The sequence below is a fragment of the Giraffa tippelskirchi genome, chromosome 12 (genome assembly GCF_054371585.1).
Source record: "Giraffa tippelskirchi isolate mGirTip1 chromosome 12, T2T-mGirTip1v1.2.pri, whole genome shotgun sequence".
NCBI classification, from domain to species: domain Eukaryota; kingdom Metazoa; phylum Chordata; class Mammalia; order Artiodactyla; family Giraffidae; genus Giraffa; species Giraffa tippelskirchi.
The window spans coordinates 107,035,989-107,056,975 of NC_137286.1; the positions used below are offsets into that span (position 1 = coordinate 107,035,989).

The following is a 20,987-nucleotide window of genomic DNA, read 5'->3' on the forward strand; positions in this document are numbered from 1 at the left end:
GATTGGTGCTAATTCAGAAAGTATCCTGCAGGTAAAGTGTAACTGACCTGACCCGAACCCCCCCTGCCACCTTCCAACAGATGCTCTGCTTTAAGGAGCATAAAATCCCCAAAACCATTTAGTCACAGATGTGAAACAAAGCCCAGCATGCCTGGACCCCCTCAGCCGTAGGCAAAGCAGGCAGGCTAGTCTCCGTACTTGGTGGCCACTTATAATATAACCAATACCTGGCTGCTGGGCTGAGGTGATGGCAGCCCAGGTTGCCAGAAACACCCCCTTTTGCCTTTTTTGTCTTGTCTGAAATTTGCCTACGTCTGGAACAAGAATAACCATCTTTCAGGTGTGAAGATCCAAGTCCTATCTTACTCTTGGTGGGTGAGGAGGAGAGGGGCTCTGCTACCTGATAGAAAGCACCTCACCTACAATAGTACTGCTCCTGAAGCTCCTGTTACGTGTGAGCAAGAGAAGTAATAAAAAGCTACTAAATTATTTATATGGACTTCCAATAACATGTAATGATTTTGAATTCATTTGAAAATGCATGAATTTGAATAGCTAAACTGTGATAATTTCCAGACAATGTTAATAACCATTCAGCACTAAAAAGAAGCAAGTTTATCAGGCTGCGTAAAGACACAAAGACAACATGAATGCTTATCACAAAGATGCAAACCTGGAAAAGGGCAAATACTGTTTGAGTCCAACTAGCAGTAAAAACATCAGTGGTCTCCAGGGTTTGGCCAAGTTGAACAGGTGGAGCACAGAGGATGTTTAGGGTGGTGAGATGAGTGTGTGACAAGGCGATGGTGGGTACACGTCATCACACATTTGCCCAAAAACACGGGATTTGTGACACCAAGGGGAACCTCGGGCGGCTCTAGGTCAGGAGGATGTGTGGGTCAGCTACGATGGTGGGTCCCCACATCGACTGTGACAGCCTCACTGCCCAGGGTAGGACAATGCATGTGGGAAATCGCTACTTTCTGTTCAACTTCACTCAGAACCTAAAAACCGCTCTCAAAAATTATATCTCTTAGAAACAATGAAGTTTAAATGGTTTTAAGAAAATGTTTGGAAGCCAAGTTAAGAGTGTAGTTAAGTAGTTAAGATTTTAAGATGATACTCCTAGATAGAACGACATTAAGTTTGAAGGTTTCTACGTCCTCAATAACGTGCAGACTTTGTACACCACTTTTAAAATTCATCTTCTTAGACCAGAAACCCATCGTGACTTGTACTTGACAATCTTTTTCTGAGCAGTTACATACACACTGTCCATTATGTGTCCCAAGAGGGCACATTCTTCCCACACTTACGTCTCTAAGTGGCTCTTCAGCAGGTCGTACACCAGCACGTTGTTGCACTGCTTTGCAAAATGCAGCGCACTGTTCTGGTGCTTTGACAGAATATTGCAGTCAGCTCCACATTCAATCACCAGCCGGACGATGTCTGAGTTTCCTCTTTTACAAGCCTGTGTCAGGAGTAAAGGAGTAAAAATTACTCAACTGTGATCAGTGACTGTTCCTCTCTGAGCTGAGACTTCTCCATGGAGAAGGACCCCTTGAGTTGGAAACTGGCTTGGAAGTAGAAGTCCTGCGGTCCTCTTGCGACTAACCCTCCCTCCTGCTTCTCTGCCATTTCCCTCCCAATTCGACTTTCTAGCCTGCCTCTCTCCCGAGCTTAAGATTCACATGTTAAACACCTGAGCATTTATAGTATGTATAAAAATCCTACCACAAGTCTGCAAACCAATCCATGCCACCCACTGTAATGGGGGATATTACACAGCAGCATCAAAGTCCAGCCTCTATTCTGATTAAGTCTTTCTCCAGGTTAAACTTTTTGAAGGCTCCCAGCTGCTATCTGGATGAACTCCTACTTCCTTGGCACAGATGTAGACAATTTTGTGCACCCCCCCCCACACACCCTTTATGCTCCTGACTGTTTAAATATCTGTTGTTTAGAATGTGCCCGGTGGTTTCTCAATAAGTTAAAGTTTTAAATTCATGCTTTCAGCTGCCACCTATGCTCTAAAAATACTGCAATAGGAACACAAAGGAAAACTGAAATTCAAAAGGAGGGTGCCTGAACAAAATAAACATTTCTATCAACCAAAAATGAAACAAACACCAGCAGCGAACAAGTTTTAACTCCCAAGTGTGGAAGAAGAACGGCAAGAGTCCAGCACAGACTCAGGGTCCGGCCCGCGGTGAACGAGGGGTCTGACCATCTGCCTGACTCAGGAAAGAAGGTCAGAAGAGGAACCGCAGCCACCATCCCCTAGTGAGCTCTCCCGTCGTGGAGGAGGCAGGAGCCGCAGCTTCCACACAGGGTCATGACCTGCTGGGTGGACAGCACCTCAGGCCAGAAAACCTGGAGCTGTGGGTTCGGGGGTGGGGAGCATCTCCAAACTTCCACAATCTAGGCACAGGTGAGGAAACCTGAGGCCAAGGAGATGAAGTCACCAATGTGAAGTAACGAATACCCATCTACCTGCTCCATGCCCAAGTCTCTGCAGGGCACAGCCCGTCCCCTTCCACTGACACGGTTCATCCCAGCCGACCTGGATGCAGCTGAGCCAGCTGCCAGGTTCTCTCGAAGGCTCAGCTTGAATCCACAAAGTTTGGCCACCAGGTTAGATAGCCCACAGCTCCCTGTGCTTCCTCCGTCTTTCTGGGTCTGTTTCTGTCACTCGGCTGCAACCCCTTCAAGTCCACAGACTGTCTTCTCCCCATCGATCACCAGCCCCAGTACAGTGGCAGTGGGAGGTCCTGTGGAGAACATGCTCCCTCGGGGGCGTGGTGGTGGTGGTGGTGGTGGTGGTGGTGGTGGTGGTGGTGGGTGGGTGGGCAGTGCTCCCAGGGAGGCATTTACCTTCATTAGCGCCGTCTCACCATTGTTCTGCTGGACGTTTACAAAAGCTCCTGCTTCCAAAAGAATAGCTACGGTAGTTAAAAAGTTCTGTTTAAAAAAAAAAAAAAGTGGATTTAATCCCTTCAAATTCTTTACAAGTAAGATATTTCAAGATATTTTGAAATTTCTAGCCATCAACAAAAGTACTCAGATTCTATCTCATGCAGGTTGGTGAATACCACAGACCACCGCTTCCACTCCTCCCCCCACCCCCCGCCCCCTGGGAGAGGCCCCTCCCGCTGGCACCCTGCACAACCGCACACTGCCTGCCAGCAACTTCAACCTCAAGTTTAACCACTGGTTTCAACATAAAGAACCTCTTCATCTCAGTCCTTTAATAAGATAACATGGGAACATTTTAATTAAATTATTAACCAAAGGGAACACTTTAGATTGGAAAAGATTTTTTAAAAATCTAAGAATTAAATCAGTATTAATACCTTGTAATCAGAAGTTCTTTTTCAATACAAATCACCTCCAACTGGATAGACGATATTTGGAAATTTCAAAGTACGACTGTCAATAAAAACACTGATTTATGACAAGTCATAGATGAACTGAACTAAGTTATGTGGCTGTGTGACTGGCACACTGCCCCGCAGACACAGATTCTGTCTCAGTCCCAAGACTGAGAGCACAGCATGCTGGGTGGCCCACCTTCTCGGCGGCGTGGATGAGTGCCGTAGTCCCGTTCTTCTGCCGACCATTCACCTTCGCCCCCTTCCTGAGGAGCAGCCTCAGCAGGTCGTCCTGCCCTCCTGCAGCTGCGAGCATCACCAGTGTCATCCCACTTGAATCCTGCGTTGGTTTTGTTACACATGTGGTAGCAAAAGTGTGGGAGAGAAAGATCCCAATGAACATAATAAGATGATTTGTATGAATGCATCTAAAATAAATGTACAAGAACGACATGAAGAAAAAACCCACAGAATTTGGCTTAAGAGAAGAAATGATGAGCTGAATGAATGCAGAGTAGATACGTTCCTCAAAAAAAGACTCCCAAATTAATCGATTTCATGCAATTTTAATGAAAATCCCAATATCTTTTTAATGTAATGCTAAAGGATTAAACCTAAAAAATGCACAATTAAAGCAAGAAAACTAAAAAAGAATATATAAAAATCTTTTCTAAGCAAGATTAGACGACCAAAAGCCATAAAGGAAAAGATCAAATGATGTGACTACCTAAAAATAAAAATCACCCCAAGCAGTACGACTCAAAAACGTAAAACAGAAAGGGTTAATATGCTTCTATTAAAGTATCCTTATAAATCAGTGTGAAAAAACTCAGCAACAAGAAGAAAAGATTGGAGACTTCCCTGGAGGTCCAGTGGCTAACACTGTGCTTCCACTGCAGAGGGCATGAGTTCAATCCCTGGTCCAGGAATTAAGATCTGGCAAGCCAAGGGCATGGTCAAAAAAACCCCCCAAAACAATAGAAAGAGGGGCAGTTGCTGTAAATAGACAACTATCAATCAAACACAAATGGTGACAAAACAAGGAGTCACTTTCCCCTCATAGTGCAGAGGTTAAACCACAGACAAAACCAGGCATATCATGGCTAACTAAAGGTCATTATACAGGGCTGGAATTACAAGAACTGTAATTCTATTATACGTTTCTACAATGTTTGACTCTTACTTTTATAGTTAAAAAATAAACCTGAGTTATTTTAAAGAGCTATTTTCCATCTTCCTTTCATCAGATTTTTACAAAGACACTTCACCTCTTGGTCCAGGTTATATTCTTCACTTGAGTTAAGTGCAACCTTCACGGTAATATAATCCCCATTTTTCACAGCATCCCTCAATAAATCTAAAATGAAAGAGAAGATAAATTAGGTTTCACTAACTATATTCATGAAGAAGATCCCTATAATTCCGAAACTACTCACTGCTTGGAATCACATCTGCTGTAGTAACATTCTCATCTTCTCCATCAAGATGCTTCTGGAAGTCCTCCAGTCTCATCCACTCCAGCTGCAGATCCATGCCCAGACTCAGAACCTGCTGTCTACCATCTGGGACACAGAAGAGCCTTATTAAGACATACTTTTATGGACTATAAAAAATACAATGCCATTTTATTTAAGCATATGGTGTCCTAACCCAAATGTTACACTTTAAACCTACGTCATTATCTGAGTCTCTAAATTTCTGACTTTCTTTGGGTAGTAATATGAACTGTCCACTTTTAGGTGTCATACATGAAGAGGCATAAAGACTAACAGGTATCTTATTAACTGTAAAATAGTAACATGAATTTTAGTAGCTGAAAGAAAGCAAGAAATCACAGGGCTTCAGTAAGAGGAAGCCCTGTGATTTGTTCCTTTGGCCGTTCTTCTTGGACAGCTGGTCAGCCCTCCCCAGCCGGAAGGGCCAGAGACAGAGTCAACGTTATACAAGGGATGAATGTACACTGCTTCCAATATTCATGTAGGTAAAGTCACTCTAAATATAAATAAGTCATTGCCTGTGATCCTGTCAGACTTGGCTTAAGCTTCTCCCCCTGCAAGTACCCCCACCAAACCCCACAGCACTCAGGGCCCTGAGATACCCCCACTACAAGTGAAGCAAATACTAGTTACCACCCTCATGTCCGACCCATGGGCTCAGCAACACTAGGGATGAAAGTGTTTATTCCCTACTGGCAGTGGAATAGAGGACATCTGGGAAGAACTCAAAATGGCTGTACTATTTTAAACAGTGAAAGGCACAAATGTTTGATGGTAAGAATTAAAGGATTTAAACAGATGACTAACAGGAACAGGAAAAGATGCTCAACACTGCTAATTATTAAAGAGCAAATCAAAGCTACAGCCAGTACCTCCCATCGGTTAGAATGGCCATCATTAAAAAAGTCTACAAACAATAAATGCTGGAGAAGGCATGGAGAAAAGGGAACTCTTCTACAAACTGTGGGAATGTAAGTTGATATAGCCACTATAGAGAACAATATGGAGGTTCCTCAAAAATCTAAAAACAGAACTACTACATGACCTAGCAATCCTACTCCTGGGCATGTATCTAGAAAAAATGAAAACTCTAATTTGAAAAGATACATGGAGCCCTATGTTCATAGCAGCACTACTTACAACAGTCAAGATATGGAAGCAACTTAAATATCCAAAGTGTCCATCAATAGATGAATGTATAAAGAAAATGTGGCATGTGTGTACACATAGGTGTGTGTATATACATATATATACACAATGGAATACTGCTGCTGCTAAGTCACTTCAGTTGTGTCCAACTCTGTGCAAACCCACAGACGGCAGCCCACCAGGTGCCCCCGTCCCTGGGATTCTCCAGGCAAACACTGGAGTGGGTTGCCACTTCCTTCTCCAGTGCATAAAAGTGAAAAGTGAAAGGGAAGTCGCTCAGTCATGTCCGACTCTCAGTGACCCCATGGACTGCAGCCTACCAGGCTCCTCCGTCCATGGGATTTTCCAGGCAAGAGTACTAGAGTGGGTTGCCAGTACTAGTCAGCCATAAAAGAGTGAAATCATGCCATCTGCAGCAACACGGATGGACCTGGAGATGACCATACTAAGTGAAGTGAGTCAGACACAAAAAGACAAATCATGGAATCTAAAAAAAAAAAAGATACAAATGAATTTACTGACAAAACAGAAACAGACTCACAGAAAACAAACTAATGGTTACCAAAGGGGAAAAGGGAGGGGACTAAATTAGCAGTTTGGGATTAAAAGATACAAACTCCTATATATAACATAGATAAACAAAGACCTACTGTATAGCACAAGGAGCTATATTCAGTATCATGTAATAACTAACACCCAAAAAAGATCTCCTTTTCATTATAGGGGACTGGAATGCAAAAGTAGAAAGTCAGGAAACACATGGCGTAACAGGCAAATTTGGCCTTGGAGTACAGAATGAAGCAGGGCAAAGGCTAATAGAGTTTTGCCAAGAGAACGCACCGGTCATAACAAACACCCTCTTCCAACAACACAAGAGAAGACTCTACACGTGGACATCACCAGATGGTCAACATCGAAATCAGATTGATAATATTCTTTGCAGCCAAAGATGGAGAAGCTCTATAGAGTCAGCAAAAACAAGACCGGGAGCAGACTGCTGCTCAGATCATGAACTCCTTATTGCCAAATTCAGACTTAAATTGAAGGAAGTAGGGAAAACCACTAGACCATTCAGGTATGACCTAAATCAAATCCCTTATGATTATACAGTGGAAGTGACAAATAGATTTAAGGGACTAGATCTGATAGAGTGCCTGATGAACTATGGACCGAAGTTAGTGACATTGTACAGGAGACAGGGATCAAGACCATCGCCATGGAAAAGAAATGCACACAAGCAAAATGGCTGTCTGAGGAGGCCTTACAGATAGCTGGGAAAAGGAGAGAAGCAAAAAGCAAAGGAGAAAAGGAAAGATATTCCCATCTGAATGCAGAGTTCCAAAGAAGAGCAAGGAGAGATAAGAAAGCCTTCCTCAGCGATCAGTGCAAAGAAATAGAGGAAAACAACAGATTGGGAAAGACTAGAGATCTCTTCAAGAAAATTAGAGATACCAAGGGAACATTTCATAGAAAGATGGGCTCGATAAAGGACAGAAATGGTATGGACCTAACAGAAGCAGAAGATATTAAGAAGAGGTGGCAAGAATACACAGAAGAACTGTACAAAAAAGATCTTCATGACCCAGATAATCACGATGGTGTGATCACTCACCTAGAACCAGACATCCTGGAATGTGAAGTCAAGTGGGCCTTAGAAAGCATCACTACAAACAAAGCTAGTGGAGGTGATGGAATTCCAGTTGAGCTATTTCAAATCCTCAAAGATGATGCTGTGAAGGCGCTGCACTCAATATGCCAGCAAATCTGGAAAACTCAGCAGCGGCCACAGGACTGGAAAAGGTCAGTTTTCATTCCAATCTCAAAGAAAGGCAATGCCAAAGAATGCTCAAACTACCGCACAATTGCACTCATCTCACACGCTAGTGAAGTAATGCTCAAAATTCTCCAAGCCAGGCTTCAGCAATATGTGAACCGTGAACTTCCAGATGTTCAAGCTGGTTTAGAAAAGGCAGAGGAACCAGAGATCAAATTGCCAACATCCGCTGGATCATCAAAAAAGCAAGAGAGTTCCAGAAAAACATCTATTTCTGCTTTACTGACTACACCAAAGCCTTTGACTGTGTGGATCACAATAAACTGTGGAAAATTCTGAAAGAGATGGGAATACCAGACCATCTGATCTGTCTCTTGAGAAACCTGTATGCAGGTTAGGAAGCAACAGTTAGAACTGGACACGGAACAACAGACTGGTTCCAAATAGGAAAGAGTACGTCAAGGCTGTATATTGTCACGCTACTTATTTAACTCATATGCAGAGTACATCACGAGAAACGCTGGGCTGGAAGAAGCACAAGCTGGAATCAAGATTGCTGGGAGAAATATCAATAACCTCAGATATGCAGATGACACCACCCTTATGGCAGAAAGGGAAGACGAACTAAAGAGCCTCTTGATGAAAGTGAAAGAGGAGAGTGAAAAAGTTGGCTTAAAGCTCAACGTTTAGAAAACTAAGATCATGGCATCTGGTCCCATCACTTCATGGGAAATAGATGGGGAAACAGTGTCAGACTATTTTTTTGGGCTCCAAAATCACTGCTGATGGTGATTACAGCTATGAAATTAAAAGACACTTACTCCTTGGAAGGAAGGTTATGATCAACCTAGATAGCATATTTAAAAGCAGAGACATTACTTTGCCAACAAAAGTCCGTCTAGTCAAGGCTATGGTTTTTCCAGTGGTCATGTATGGATGTGAGAGTTGGACGATGAAGAAAGCTGAGCGCCGCAGAATTGATGCTTTTGAACTGTGGTGTTGGAGAAGACTCTTGAGAGTCCCTTGGACTGCAAGGAGATCCAACCAGTCCATCCTAAAGGAGATCAGTCCTGGGTGTTCACTGGAAGGACTGATGTTGAAGCTGAAACTCCAATACTTTGGCCACCTCATGCAAAGAGATGACTCACTGGAAAAGACCCTAATGCTGGGAAGGATTGGGGGCAGGAGGAGAAGGAGACAACAGAGGATGAAATGGTTGGATGGCAACATGGGTTTGGGTAGACTCCGGGAGTTGGTGATGGACAGGGAGTCCTGGCGTGCTGCGATTCATGGGGTCGCAAAGAGTTGGACACGACTGAGCGACTGAACTGAACTGAATAACTTACAATGGAAAACAATCTGAAGAAGAATATATGTGTGTATCTGTAACTGAATCCCTTTGCCGTACACTTTAACAACACTGTGTATCAACTATACTTCGAGGGGGAAAAAGAAAGGATTTAAGGGCATCCCAACACAGAAACAATCCCATGGACGGAGGAGCCTGGTAGGCTGCAGTCCATGGGGTCACTAAGAGTTGGACACGACTGAACGGCTTCACTTTCACTTTTCCCTTTCATGCATTGGAGAAGGAAATGGCAACCCACTCCAGTGTTCTTGCCTGGAGAATCCCAGGGACGGGGAAGCCTGATGGGCTGCTGTCTCTGGGGTCACAGAGTCGGACATGACTGAAGCGACTTAGCAGCAGCAGCAACACAGAAACAGCACGGCCTTGTCCATGTATGACTGCGTTAAGTCGCATATACTTGCTGTACCTCACTTCCTGAGTAACAACCGTAGTGGACATTTAGAAAGGAGCATTAAATTCACGAATCAGTATATTCAATCCATACACCAAAATCTGTGAGGGAGCCATGTTACAAATAAGGAAAGCCATGTGTGCAATGACATGTGTCTGAGTCCTCAGCTGCTTCCCCCCACAACCACCCAGGGAGACTGGGACCCAGGACAGCTGAGGGTTCACGGAGACTGAGACAGTGCCTCCAGTTACATAGAGCCACGATACTCAGCGGGATCACGATGAAGCCAACTGGCTTAAAATCCTAAGTTCATTCTGTTCATTCCTACCAAGCACTGAACCCAACATCTAGCAGTTTTAACTTTTTCTCTATTTTAAATAAAAAATTAGACATATACTAAAAGAATGTTATGATGTGAATGAGCCTCTGTGAACATAGCCCTTACTGACCACAGAAGCCTGACCCTACCGTTAGATAGCACATTAAAAAGCAGAGACATTACTTTGCCAGCAAAGGTCTGTCTAATCAAAGGTATGGTTTTTCCAGTAGTCATGTACGGATGTGAGAGTTTGACTATAAAGAAAGCTGAGCACCGAAGAATTGATGCTTTAGAACTGTGGTGTTGGAGAAGACTCTTGAGAGTCCCTTGGACTGCCAAGGAGATCCAACCAGTCCATCCTAAAGGAGATCAGTCCTGGGTGTTCATTGAAAGGACTGATGTTGAAGCTGAAACTCTAATACTTTGGCCACCTGATACGAAGAGCTGACTCATTTGAGAAGACCCTGATGCTGGGAAAGATTGAGGACAGGAGAAGAAGGGGACGACAGAGGATGAGATGGTTGGATGGCATCACCGACATGAGTTTGGGTAATTCCGGGAGCTGGTGATGCACAGGGAGGCCTGGCGTGCTGCAGTCCATGGGGTCCCAAGGAGTCAGACATGACTGAGTGAGTGAACAGAACCGAACCCTTACAAGTGGCTGGATTCAACCTGCTCCTGCTTTACATGGGTTTTCACACCTGAGCTTGTTAGTGCTGAACCCTGGCCGTCCTCCTCCTCCTTGGGACAGTTCTGTCTGGTCTGTTGACTAAAGTGATGGTGGGGCCCAGAGCCCACCTGCTTTCAGGAAGACTTCTTTGTAAGTTTGATAAACTCTTGCATATGAAACCATCTGTGCCTAGTGTTAAATTTGAAACACTACTTTAAATGACTATTTCACATTTTTTAAGATTAATAATATCCAATTTCTGTATTCGGGTCAGTTTTGTTGAACTATTATCTTTCTAGGAATTTCCCATTTCATTCAGTTTTCTAGTTTATTGCAAGAAAATGCTCATAGAATTTTTATCGTTTTAATCTGGATGCCACCTATAATGGCCTCTCTTTTTCCCCTGGAAGTACTGTTTAAGTTTTCATTCTTTTTTCCCCTTAGCACTACCAGAGGCTGGTCTGTTCTATTAGTCTTCCAATGAACCAACTTCTGGCATCACCAGTGCTCTACCGTGGGAGAAGGTCCCAGAGGCCCACCATATCCTCCCTGTCCTTGGGCTATATGTTCCGCCCACTGTTTCCACTGGAGGAACAGCACTGAGGGCACATGTGGACTGAACTCAGGGTTCTCCATAAACTATTAAGGTGCTGGGGGGTGGTGGGGGTGGTGAGGAATACTTATCCTGTGGCGCCCAGGCTGGGCCAATCGGAAGCTCCCTGCTCGTGAAACAGGGTGGCTGCCTCTTTCCCGGGTCTCCCTGACCCGTGTGAACTAAGTCGGTCTCAGGTTCCACCCAGAGCTCCCCAGCTGGCTGGACCAATACCTCCTGACTATTCTTTGTTGCCTGGTGTCTCAACAGCAGTGCTGCTATCTGACATCTGGGTAGCCCAGTCCCCTCCCGGCCCCTGCAACCCCCACCGTATGCTGGCTGAAGAAACTAACCCAGTTTCCAACCAGCTGGGCAATCATATTACCAAGGATCCCAGAACCTAGGTGTTTTGCAGTAAGACGATCACCTAACATCTAGCTTGTTATATATCCCCAAATATTTCAAAACTTCAACTGTTTTACAAGATTTATAAATTATATAAAGTTTTATCAGACAAATCTCTGAACCCCTGCCCTAGTTATAAATACATAAATATACTTTTATTCCTCTTCTCCACCACTACCTATTCTATACACAGCCCTCCCCTCCTCAGCTAATTCCAGTATTTCAGAACAGCATTCACAATATAACTTCATTTAGTGTTATTTACTGCAAAGTTAAAAGGGAAGAATACAAATAAGTCTGTATTTTGACAGTTTTCTGAAAGAAATCTAGTAAGATATACAATCAGACAACTTGACAAGAGGAGATAAGGTAGCAAACCAGAAATCTCTGTAATTGTAAATGTGCTGAGCTATTCTAGAGGGAATCAGAAAATAGATTCAAAGTTTTCTACTCCATCCTGAGACCATAGCAACTGCGGAGAGGAGAGGAAGGTGAGGGGAGAGCTCTGCACACGGCCCTGAGAAAACTGCAGACAGTCACACACACTCACCAGGACTCTCCTCCGCTCGGCTCGCGCTGTCCAGAACTTCTTGGTCACCTTCTGCAGCTATATATGCCCACGTGTCAGTCTCATCTCTTGTATTTCTTCTTTCTTTAAGTAACGGCTTGTATTCCTTGGCTTTGTGGTCTTCTGTGACTTTACAGTCTGGCGGCATTTCATCTCTTTTCCGATTATTCTCAGGAAAATCATTTTTTTCTTCTGGAGTTAATTTAAACAAATCAAATGCATTTCTGATTTCCTTAAATGCTACTGGAAAAAAATAAAATTGATAATGAGTCACTAATTTCTTTGTAATCAAAAGAAAATCTGGGTGTTTAAAAAAAAACCACACAGATATTTTCTTAATTCTTACTAATATCTGCCTTGGTTAGAAAGCCTGATCAGGTTGACTATCACAGCCATGAAGCCTTTCCATTCATCTTTGTGTTGGCTACTCCATATTTAGAAAGGACAGCCAAAGTGAATGGCTCTTCTTCTGAAGGTCTGAACTACTTGCAGTTTTGAGAAAGGCCACCGCAGCCCATGAGCCTCAGAATAATCCTAGTCATGTCACCAACCACCCTTCTGCTGAGACACTGCCTCCACCATGCATGGAAGTGACCTGGTACAAAAATGACTTTTGGTGGAGACTGGGAGATGGAAGGGTGTCAGCACACTGACTGTGGCCCAGCAACACTGCACCTGATGATGCCTGCGAAAATCCACTTGCTTTAAAGACAAAGCAGAGAGAAGACCGGCAAAGCAGCAGATCTGCAATAATAACCCCCAAAAGGGGTAGAACAGAACAGAATGAACAAGTATAAATTTTAGGTATATAGCAAATAGGTGTTTTGTTTTTTTAAATTCTAAATTCTTTTATGTTAAATAGGAACACCTTCTCAATTGTACTTTCAGGTAACATCTCTCATTTATCTTCCTCTGTAAGAACTGCATAGGCTTAAACAGTTTTAAACACCTGTAATAAACTATAGTTTGCTAAGAATAGAGGTATCTTGGTTAATGCTCAACATGGTGTGACCAGAGGAAAAGCAAGCATTATATGAATGCAGTCCTAACCAAAAGAAATTGAACCTTTTCTTTTTCAATAAGAGAGCTAGTCCAAATAAAGCTCTCATTCTATAAAGATGTATCATTTCCAAATCACAGTGAAAGAAACCTGAGCAACTTACCAATTCTGTTTTCTATGTGCCTTGAAGAAACCTCACCAAGTATATGACACAACAAAACAACATATGCAGAATGTAATATCACAGTGGCAGCACTGAGGCTGCTTGTCCCAGACATATTTAAACTCTGAATATCCAGATTATTTACATAGAACACCAGTCCAATAACAAAAATAGAGAATGGCAAGTGGAACATCTCATTCAATGTTCAGAAATAAAAGTGTTAACCATTCTTTCCATTTTCCACAGATAAGTCCTTTCTTCCACATTTAAATCTGATGGCAACTGAATTCTGGTATTTTCCCAAGCTACTGTATGGCGAGGATGGTGAATCCATTGTAATACAGCATAATGCAACGTAAAGACTCATGTTCACTGATTCTGACACACTCCCAAAATATACCCCAAATGCAGTTTTATTTCTGTCCCGGAGGCTGGGTGCCAAGGATTGGACAGAAGCACAGGTACATATATAAGCTGCAAGGTTACAGTCAACAGACTCTGAAAACTGAAAAACTGCAGACACAGTGAGGCCAGCAAAGTTCCAGCCATAGCACCTTTTGGACTCGGGGTGGAAGTAGGTAAGTTTTAGCAGGAGGGATACTGAAAATCAGACTCCAGGTGTGGCCTTCTGAACTTAAGGAACAGACTTAACATTCACAGTAAAAATGTTACCTGAAACTGACAGATACTCAGAGGAAGAAAAAGTTCCTAACTACTTCTAATCTTACAATATTTTGAATCTCCAGTCACTCTCTGAAGAAGAGAGGCTTAGAGCTGCACCATCACTATGAACAAGCACAGTCTCTACATCACACTCACCTGCACACAAGCCATGAAAGCTGTTCCTTCCCAGATTCCATCAACCCTGCCACTTCCTGCTAAGTCTGAATTGAGGCTTAGACCCCAAACTCACTTTTAGTATTACCTCAGTTACACAGTTTGTGGGAGAACACTCTCAAGAAATCATCCATCTCGTAGAAATCACTGCTTCCACAAGAACTTGTTTTCCAAGTACTTTCTGGTTGTGTGAACTAAAATATCCAGTTTTATTCAAACACTGTAATGGTGAATGTTTTATAAAGTACTTGTTCTATTACTAACATGCACTACAGATTCTTAACTGAGTTATATCTTGATGTGATCAAAATGTATATCAATTGTATTTATATAAATGACACAGAACTAAACACAATAAATTGATTAAACAGAAGTTTATCTCAGCAGCTACTATAAGAGATACTTATTTACTTTTCTGTCAAAACTAATTTCCTGTCTCTTTAAAGATAAGGTATTCCCACCAGAATCTAAAACATTGTAAATTGACTATATTTCAGTTAAAAAATTAAAGTTAAAAAAAACATGAAGATAACGTATTTCATCTCATACCCAAAAGGAAAAAGTACAAGGTGATCAGATGGGGGAGGAGTTAGTTATACTAATAACATACATTATTATGTAATAAACGAAGATGACTGGTAAACAACAGTAGCATAATGTTCTCAAGTCCCCAGTGAACAAATTTTCTACTCAATGACCTTGCAGGCTAGAAGAGAGTCTGTCTTCACAATGAACTAGACTCTGTCTGAAAGACCAACATAAACGACAAATGTCACTATTCACTCACTCTTTAATGCCTTGGGCTCTTTTCGGCCTTTTTCTTCCTTGTCCAAATCTTGCCTTTTCTGGTATTTTTCTTTGGGTTCGTATTTTTTGGTCTCTCTCTCCTGAAAAAGACACATGTAAGACCCCAAACACAGACAGAGCTGATACTGATTGTGAAAACTGGGAAATAGATTCCTGGCATTAGGCCCCCCTTCTGTGAACTGTGCACATGACCCCTGATGACTACGTCTTTGCTCACGTCAACCGCTTCCTTGGTCAAGTTTACCCCCAACCTCAACAATTCACAAAATATCACATTCAAAACCCAACACCAAGTTTCCTTGAAGAATTTTTTATTACTAATAATAAAATTCCAAAAAACTTCACCTATTAACCAAACATAACTTTTTAATTCTCCACATTGTCCCTCGGATCTCTGTAATTTTACAGATGATTTTGTTGTTTAAAATTTATTTTTCTTTATTTACATTGCATAGATATTTTTACTTGACTGTGTTTGTATGTATGGTTTTCTTCACTGTAACATTTTGTAAATGTTTCTATTTTTGCTATGCTGACCTCATAATATTTCAATGGATATTTAACAGTCCCCAACTATTATGATATTTTTTTTAACTTTTCCCCTCATGACTAGACAGGCTAGTATAGCATTAGTTTAGTAACAGACCAGGACCCCCATGGGGCCTTCCCAGGGCAGACCCCCTCCTCACCACCCACCCCATATCCTCTGCTGCAGCTAACCACTCTGGAGAACCTGGGTAACAGTGTCTGGTGCACACTTCCTGTGTAGTTTTACAGATGTGAAATCCCCCACCAAAGGGAAGGTGTTAACTGCTTGATGACCATGAAGACATGGCCTTCCCAGGCCTAATGGAGTCTAAGGATCAATATTGACCCTGTGACACCACCGCTTAATCTCACCATCAATGAACCAGAGAGTTGTGCACAACTGATCACAGGTCCTGCCACTACCCGCCCTGCCCCGCTCCCCCCCCGTCCCCCCCGGGCCTCTACAAAATGCTATGCTGAAACCCTCTGGAAGGTTGGGGTTTTCAAGAAGAAGCCACACCCATTCTCCTTGCACTGGGGCCTTTCCCATAAAGGTTGCCCTTTTCTTCGTCACAAGCTGGGGTGGGAAGACTGGCTTCACTGTACTCATGTGGGATCTTAGTTTCTAACCTGCGCCCCCTGCAGTGGAAGACGGAAGTCTTAGCCACTAGACCACCAGGAGAGTCCACTGTGGCTAAGACGGTAAAGAATCAGCTTGCAATGCAGGAGACCAGGGTTCGATCCCTGGGTCGGGAAGATTCCCTGGAGAAGGAAATGGCAACCCACTCCAGTAATCTTGCCTGGAGAAGTCCATGGACAGTGGAGCCTGGCAGGCTATATCCATGGGTCTCAAAGAGTCAGACACAACTGAGCAACTAACACACACACACCAGGGAAGTTCCAGAAGTGGTATATTCTTAAGAAAACATGGGGAAAATATTAGTAGGATGTGAAAAGCTAATAGAATAAACCGACAAAGCTCTAAGCTTTACTTGACAATGCTACATCGTATCTGAATTCCTCTAAAAACCCTGACTTGTTCACAAATTAGCCCCCAATTTTCCAGCTGCAGTCAGTCCAAAGGAAAGTCTGGATTAGACTAAGAGAAAAGTTGAGGTGCTTTCAAAAGCAGGATCATCAGCATTTATAATTGCTTCCCACCAGTCAGACTAGTGGGAAGACCAGGGCTTCCCTGGTAGCTCAGCTGACAATCCGCCTGCCTGCAATGCAGGAGACCTGGGTTCGATCCCTGGGTTGGGAAGATCCCCTGGAGGAGGGTATGGCAACCCACTACAGTCTTCTTACCTGGAGAATCTCCATGGACAGAGAATAGCAGGCTACATACAACCCATGGAGTTGCAGAGAGTAGGCCGTGACTGAGTGACTAAGAGACTAGTAGAGGAACAGTCTCTTTGGCATTTTAACTATTTTAAGCTGGTTACTGATAAGTAACAGCAGGCAAGGAAAAAACTCTGAAAGCCAAGTCAGAGCCACCCTTTTGAGAGACAGTTGCATCTCTGAGGGGCATCTCCTCTGGCAAGGGCGTCTCTAAGCCTCTGCTGCTGCTGCTAAGTCGCTTCAGTCGTGTCCGACTCTTAGCAACCCCATGGACTGCAGCCTACCAGGCTCCTCTGTCCATGGGATTTTCCAGGCAAGAGTACTGGAGTGGAGTGCCATTGCCTTCTCCGCTCTAAGCCTCTAGGAGCTCTCAAGTGTCAGGCGAGGACTCACCAGTCAGTGTGGCAACCTCGCCCTTGTTTACAGTGCTTCTCCTTCCAGGACTGGTTCCCCATCCTCAGCATCCTCTTTTGTCTTTGGCTGAGGGTGGTGTTTGAGGTGAGGGCCTCATCCATTTTGGACAGTTACTCAGTTTTCCTAGGTTTCTTTCATGTGTATGTGTTAGTAAACTTTTAATTTTCCGCATGTTAATCTGTTTCATGTCAGTTCAATTCTAGAGCAGCCAGGCAAACGAGAATCTAGGAGGGAGAAGAAAATCTCCCGATAAAGTATTAACTCCCTAATGGTAGAAGAACTTCTCTTATAGGCACACATCAGAGATACTACAGGGTCGGCTTCAGATCCATGAAATAAAGCAAACATTGCAATAAAGCGAGTTATAGTTTTCTGTCTCCCAGTGCATATAAAAGTTATATTTACACTATAGAATTAACTGTGCAACAGCATTATGTCTAAAATAGCCATACCTACCTTAATTAAAAAAAAAATATTGTATTGCTAAAAAATGCTGGCTGTTGCCTGAACCTTCAGCTTTTTGCAAAAACAAAATCAAAGATCACTGATCACAAACATTTTAAGAAGTACAGTAATAATGAAGAAGTTTAGGATTTCCTGGTGGTCCAGTGGTTGTGGTTGAGACTCCAGGGGCATGGGTTCCATCCCTGGTCAGGAAAGTTCCACACAGGGTGGCCAAAAAGCAAAACAAAAGTTTAAAATATTGCAAGAATTACCAAAATGTGGCACGGAGACAGGAAGTGAGTAGATGCTACAGGAAGAATGGCTCAGATACAGGGTTGCCACAAATCTTCAGTCTAATAAAAAACGCACTATCTGCTAAGTGAAACGAAACGAGGATGGGCTGTGCTCCACTGTCTCCAAGTCTTAGAGCACCAGCCTGAGTGGAATGTCCCTGTGTTCTGCCAGACACAAACCTTAGTCCTTAGTGGGATCCAATCACCCTCCACCAGGACCTGCGTACTCACCTCCCCAGGGGAGTCTGTGGGCCTGGACATCCTCGGTGGTGTCAGGGCAGAGGCAGGCACTGGCTTATCCAACTCTGCACTGCTTTGGCCTTTGTCTTGATTCCTTTGCTTTTTCTGTGTAGTTTTCTTCTCTAAGAAGAGGTTCTTGTTTTCTAGCTTTTTGCTCTCTTTAAGTTCCTCTGTCCTTCTCGGTTTCTTTTTTTTCCTCCTTGCTTTGACCTCGTCCTCATCAGCACTTACACTGCCATCCTGCTGTATATCAGAAGCCGCATCTAGACTGGCTTCTTGCTCAGCTTTATCTTTAGCACCTCTAAACTTCTGCTTCTCCTCTCTGTTGTCAACCTGTAAATCCTCACAGTCCTCTTCCTGAAGGGGGGAATCACTAAGCACACCCAGTTCAGAGTCCACCTGAGATTCAACACATTTCTCTTTTTTTGTTTTTCTAATTTCCTTGGAATCGTCTCTTATTTTAGTTTTTAAATCTCTTATTTCACCCTTTTTAACTTTCTTTAACTCCTTAGTTTCTTTTATATCATCTTTTTTTGGCTTTTTGGATTCCTTTAATTCTTCTTTGGCTTCCAAAATTCTTTTCTTTGTCCTTAAATCAAAACCCAAACTTTCAGAGGAGCTCTCCAGGTCTGGTTTGGGCTTGTCTTTCAGTTTCCCAGTCTTTGCTTTCTTCTTTTTCAGGTCGTCGGGGCTTTTGTCTTCCTTATGCCTTAGTTTTTTCTTTTTCTTCTTTGGAGAAGTGTCTTCTTTAGTCTCACTCTGTTGATCACTATCAGAGTTTGCCTCAAATATGTCATTATTTAAGGACAATCTCTATAAAGTATAAAAAAGATTTAAAAATTCATTAAGAACACAGTAATTTAAAAGGTTTTGAATACGTGTACTAATGAAATCTGGTAGGAATTTTTTTCCCTCCAGTTTCTCAACTTCTTAAAATTATTTATGTAACTGAGGTTGTATAACTTACTTACATTGCTAACTTAAGAAATAGGTCTTGGAGGTGACAATAAGCATCAATTTAAGGAAACAGATAAACACAGGGGGACAGAAATTATCAGTGCTGCTGTAGGTCCTAACAGTCATATGTATGGTGGGTTATGTATAATTTCAACTTCAAAATTTCCAAAACACCAATAAGTAATTTGTAAAGATTTATTTATTTGATGACAAAATAACCTTTTAAGAATTAAGTATCTGTCTAGATATAAAAACACTATGCAAAGCATTTTCAGATCCTATTTCCCCACATTCTCTTCTAAATAACTTGGGGAAGGACAAGAGGGAGAAAAAAGATGTGTGTATTTTTAAGTTTTCCCTGTGGTGCTTCAGCAAAGACCCACCAAGTTTAATAAGGTAGTGGAAATGTGGCGGCACTGGCAAAACTTTTTGACTCTTCATAAAAAAGCAACTAGTGAAACAGGAGGGAGGGGGGTAAAGCAGTCTTTAAAAGAATGACATGACCCAAGGACAGGACATAAATGGTTAGAACTAACCAGGTCTGACAAACCTAGACAGTGTATTAAAAAGCAGACACATCACTTTGCTGACAAAGTTCTGTATACTCAAAGCTATGGTTTTTCCAGTAGTCATGTACAAATGTGAGAGTTGGACCATAAAGAAGGCTGAGTGCTCAAGAATTGATACTTTTGAATTTTGGTGCTGGAGAAGACTCTTGAGAGTCCCTTGGACAGCAAAAGGAGATCAAACCAGTCAATCCTAAAGGAAATTAACCCTGAATATCCATTGGAAGGACTGATGCTGAAGCTTCAATACTTTGGTCATCTGATGCAAACAGCTAACTAACCGGAAAAGACACAGATGCTGGGAAAGACTGAGGGCAAGAGAAGGGAGCAGCAGAGGATGAGATAGTTGGATGGCATCACGGACTCAATGACATGAGTATGAGCAAACTCTGGGAGATAGTGAAGGACAGGGAAGCCAGGTGTGCTGCAGTTCATGGGGCCCAAAAGAGTTGGACATGAGTTAGTGACTGAACAATGAACAATCAGGTTCAAGATGATGAAGACTTCCACTAGACCTTGAGCCTCAGTGTATGCTCACTGTAACACACGAGCAGGCTAAGTGACACACCCAGAGGCACCACAGTTCCAAGAAAGTGAAAGTGTTAGTGGCTTCGTCATGTCTGACTCTTTACGACCCCATGGACTGTAGTCTGCCAGGCTCCTTGGTCCATGGAATTTTCCAGGCAAGAATACTGGAGCGGGTAGCCATTTCCTTCTCCAGGGGATCTTCCTCACCCAGGGATTGAACCTGGGCCTCTCAGGAAACCTGAGTGTTGACAGTTTCAAGGTTGAGCATAAAAGGTCAACAAGTGGCCCAATTTCTGGAAATCACCACCCCTTCCCCAAAACAGCTGGAATACTCCTCCCACTTATCAGCCTATGAAAATGCCCACCTATTAAAAACTGACAATCTCATAGCTTGGGGCTGCTCTTGCCTTCTGAGATGGCCCTCACTCTGTGGACTGTTTCTAAGTGAACTCACTTCTTCCCTATCATTTTGTCTCTCACTGAATTCCTTCTGTGACATCAAGTACTTGAGCTTCATTAAGTCCCAGGTATGATCAGGGATTTAAAAGACAGTGGATTCAAGTCCCAACCTGAGGTACACAGTTTCACTGGGACAGCAAAACAACTCCCGCTCCCCACCCCATGCCACGGACAACATCTACAACAAAATTAAGTGTCCAAGTGTTCCAATGAACTCCAGGATATAAGCTGGTAGGAACAAACATTGCAGGCGGTTTGTGGGAAACCTGGGTTCTATCCCTGGGTTGGGAAGATCCCCTGGAGAAGGGA

The 20,987-nt window shown here is 42.9% G+C and overlaps 1 protein-coding gene across 4 annotated transcripts in view; it reads right to left on the reverse strand.

Annotated features, from left to right (window-relative positions):
- MPHOSPH8 (M-phase phosphoprotein 8) overlaps positions 1-20,987 on the reverse strand; it is a 48,011-nt gene that overhangs the window by 4,419 nt on the left and 22,605 nt on the right. For 2 of the 4 annotated variants that reach the window (XM_081549101.1, XM_081549102.1), the window contains exons 3-10: positions 18,160-18,981; positions 14,892-14,991; positions 12,087-12,344; positions 4,808-4,933; positions 4,640-4,728; positions 3,571-3,711; positions 2,875-2,961; positions 1,317-1,471 (exon numbers count right to left, since the gene is read on the reverse strand). In XM_081549101.1, coding sequence (XP_081405227.1) covers positions 1,317-1,471; positions 2,875-2,961; positions 3,571-3,711; positions 4,640-4,728; positions 4,808-4,933; positions 12,087-12,344; positions 14,892-14,991; positions 18,160-18,981 — 1,778 coding nt within the window. Of the gene's footprint in view, positions 1-1,316; positions 1,472-2,874; positions 2,962-3,570; positions 3,712-4,639; positions 4,729-4,807; positions 4,934-12,086; positions 12,348-14,891; positions 14,992-18,159; positions 18,982-20,987 lie in introns of all 4 variants that reach the window. The other 2 variants (XM_081549099.1, XM_081549100.1) reach the window with 1 other exon arrangement.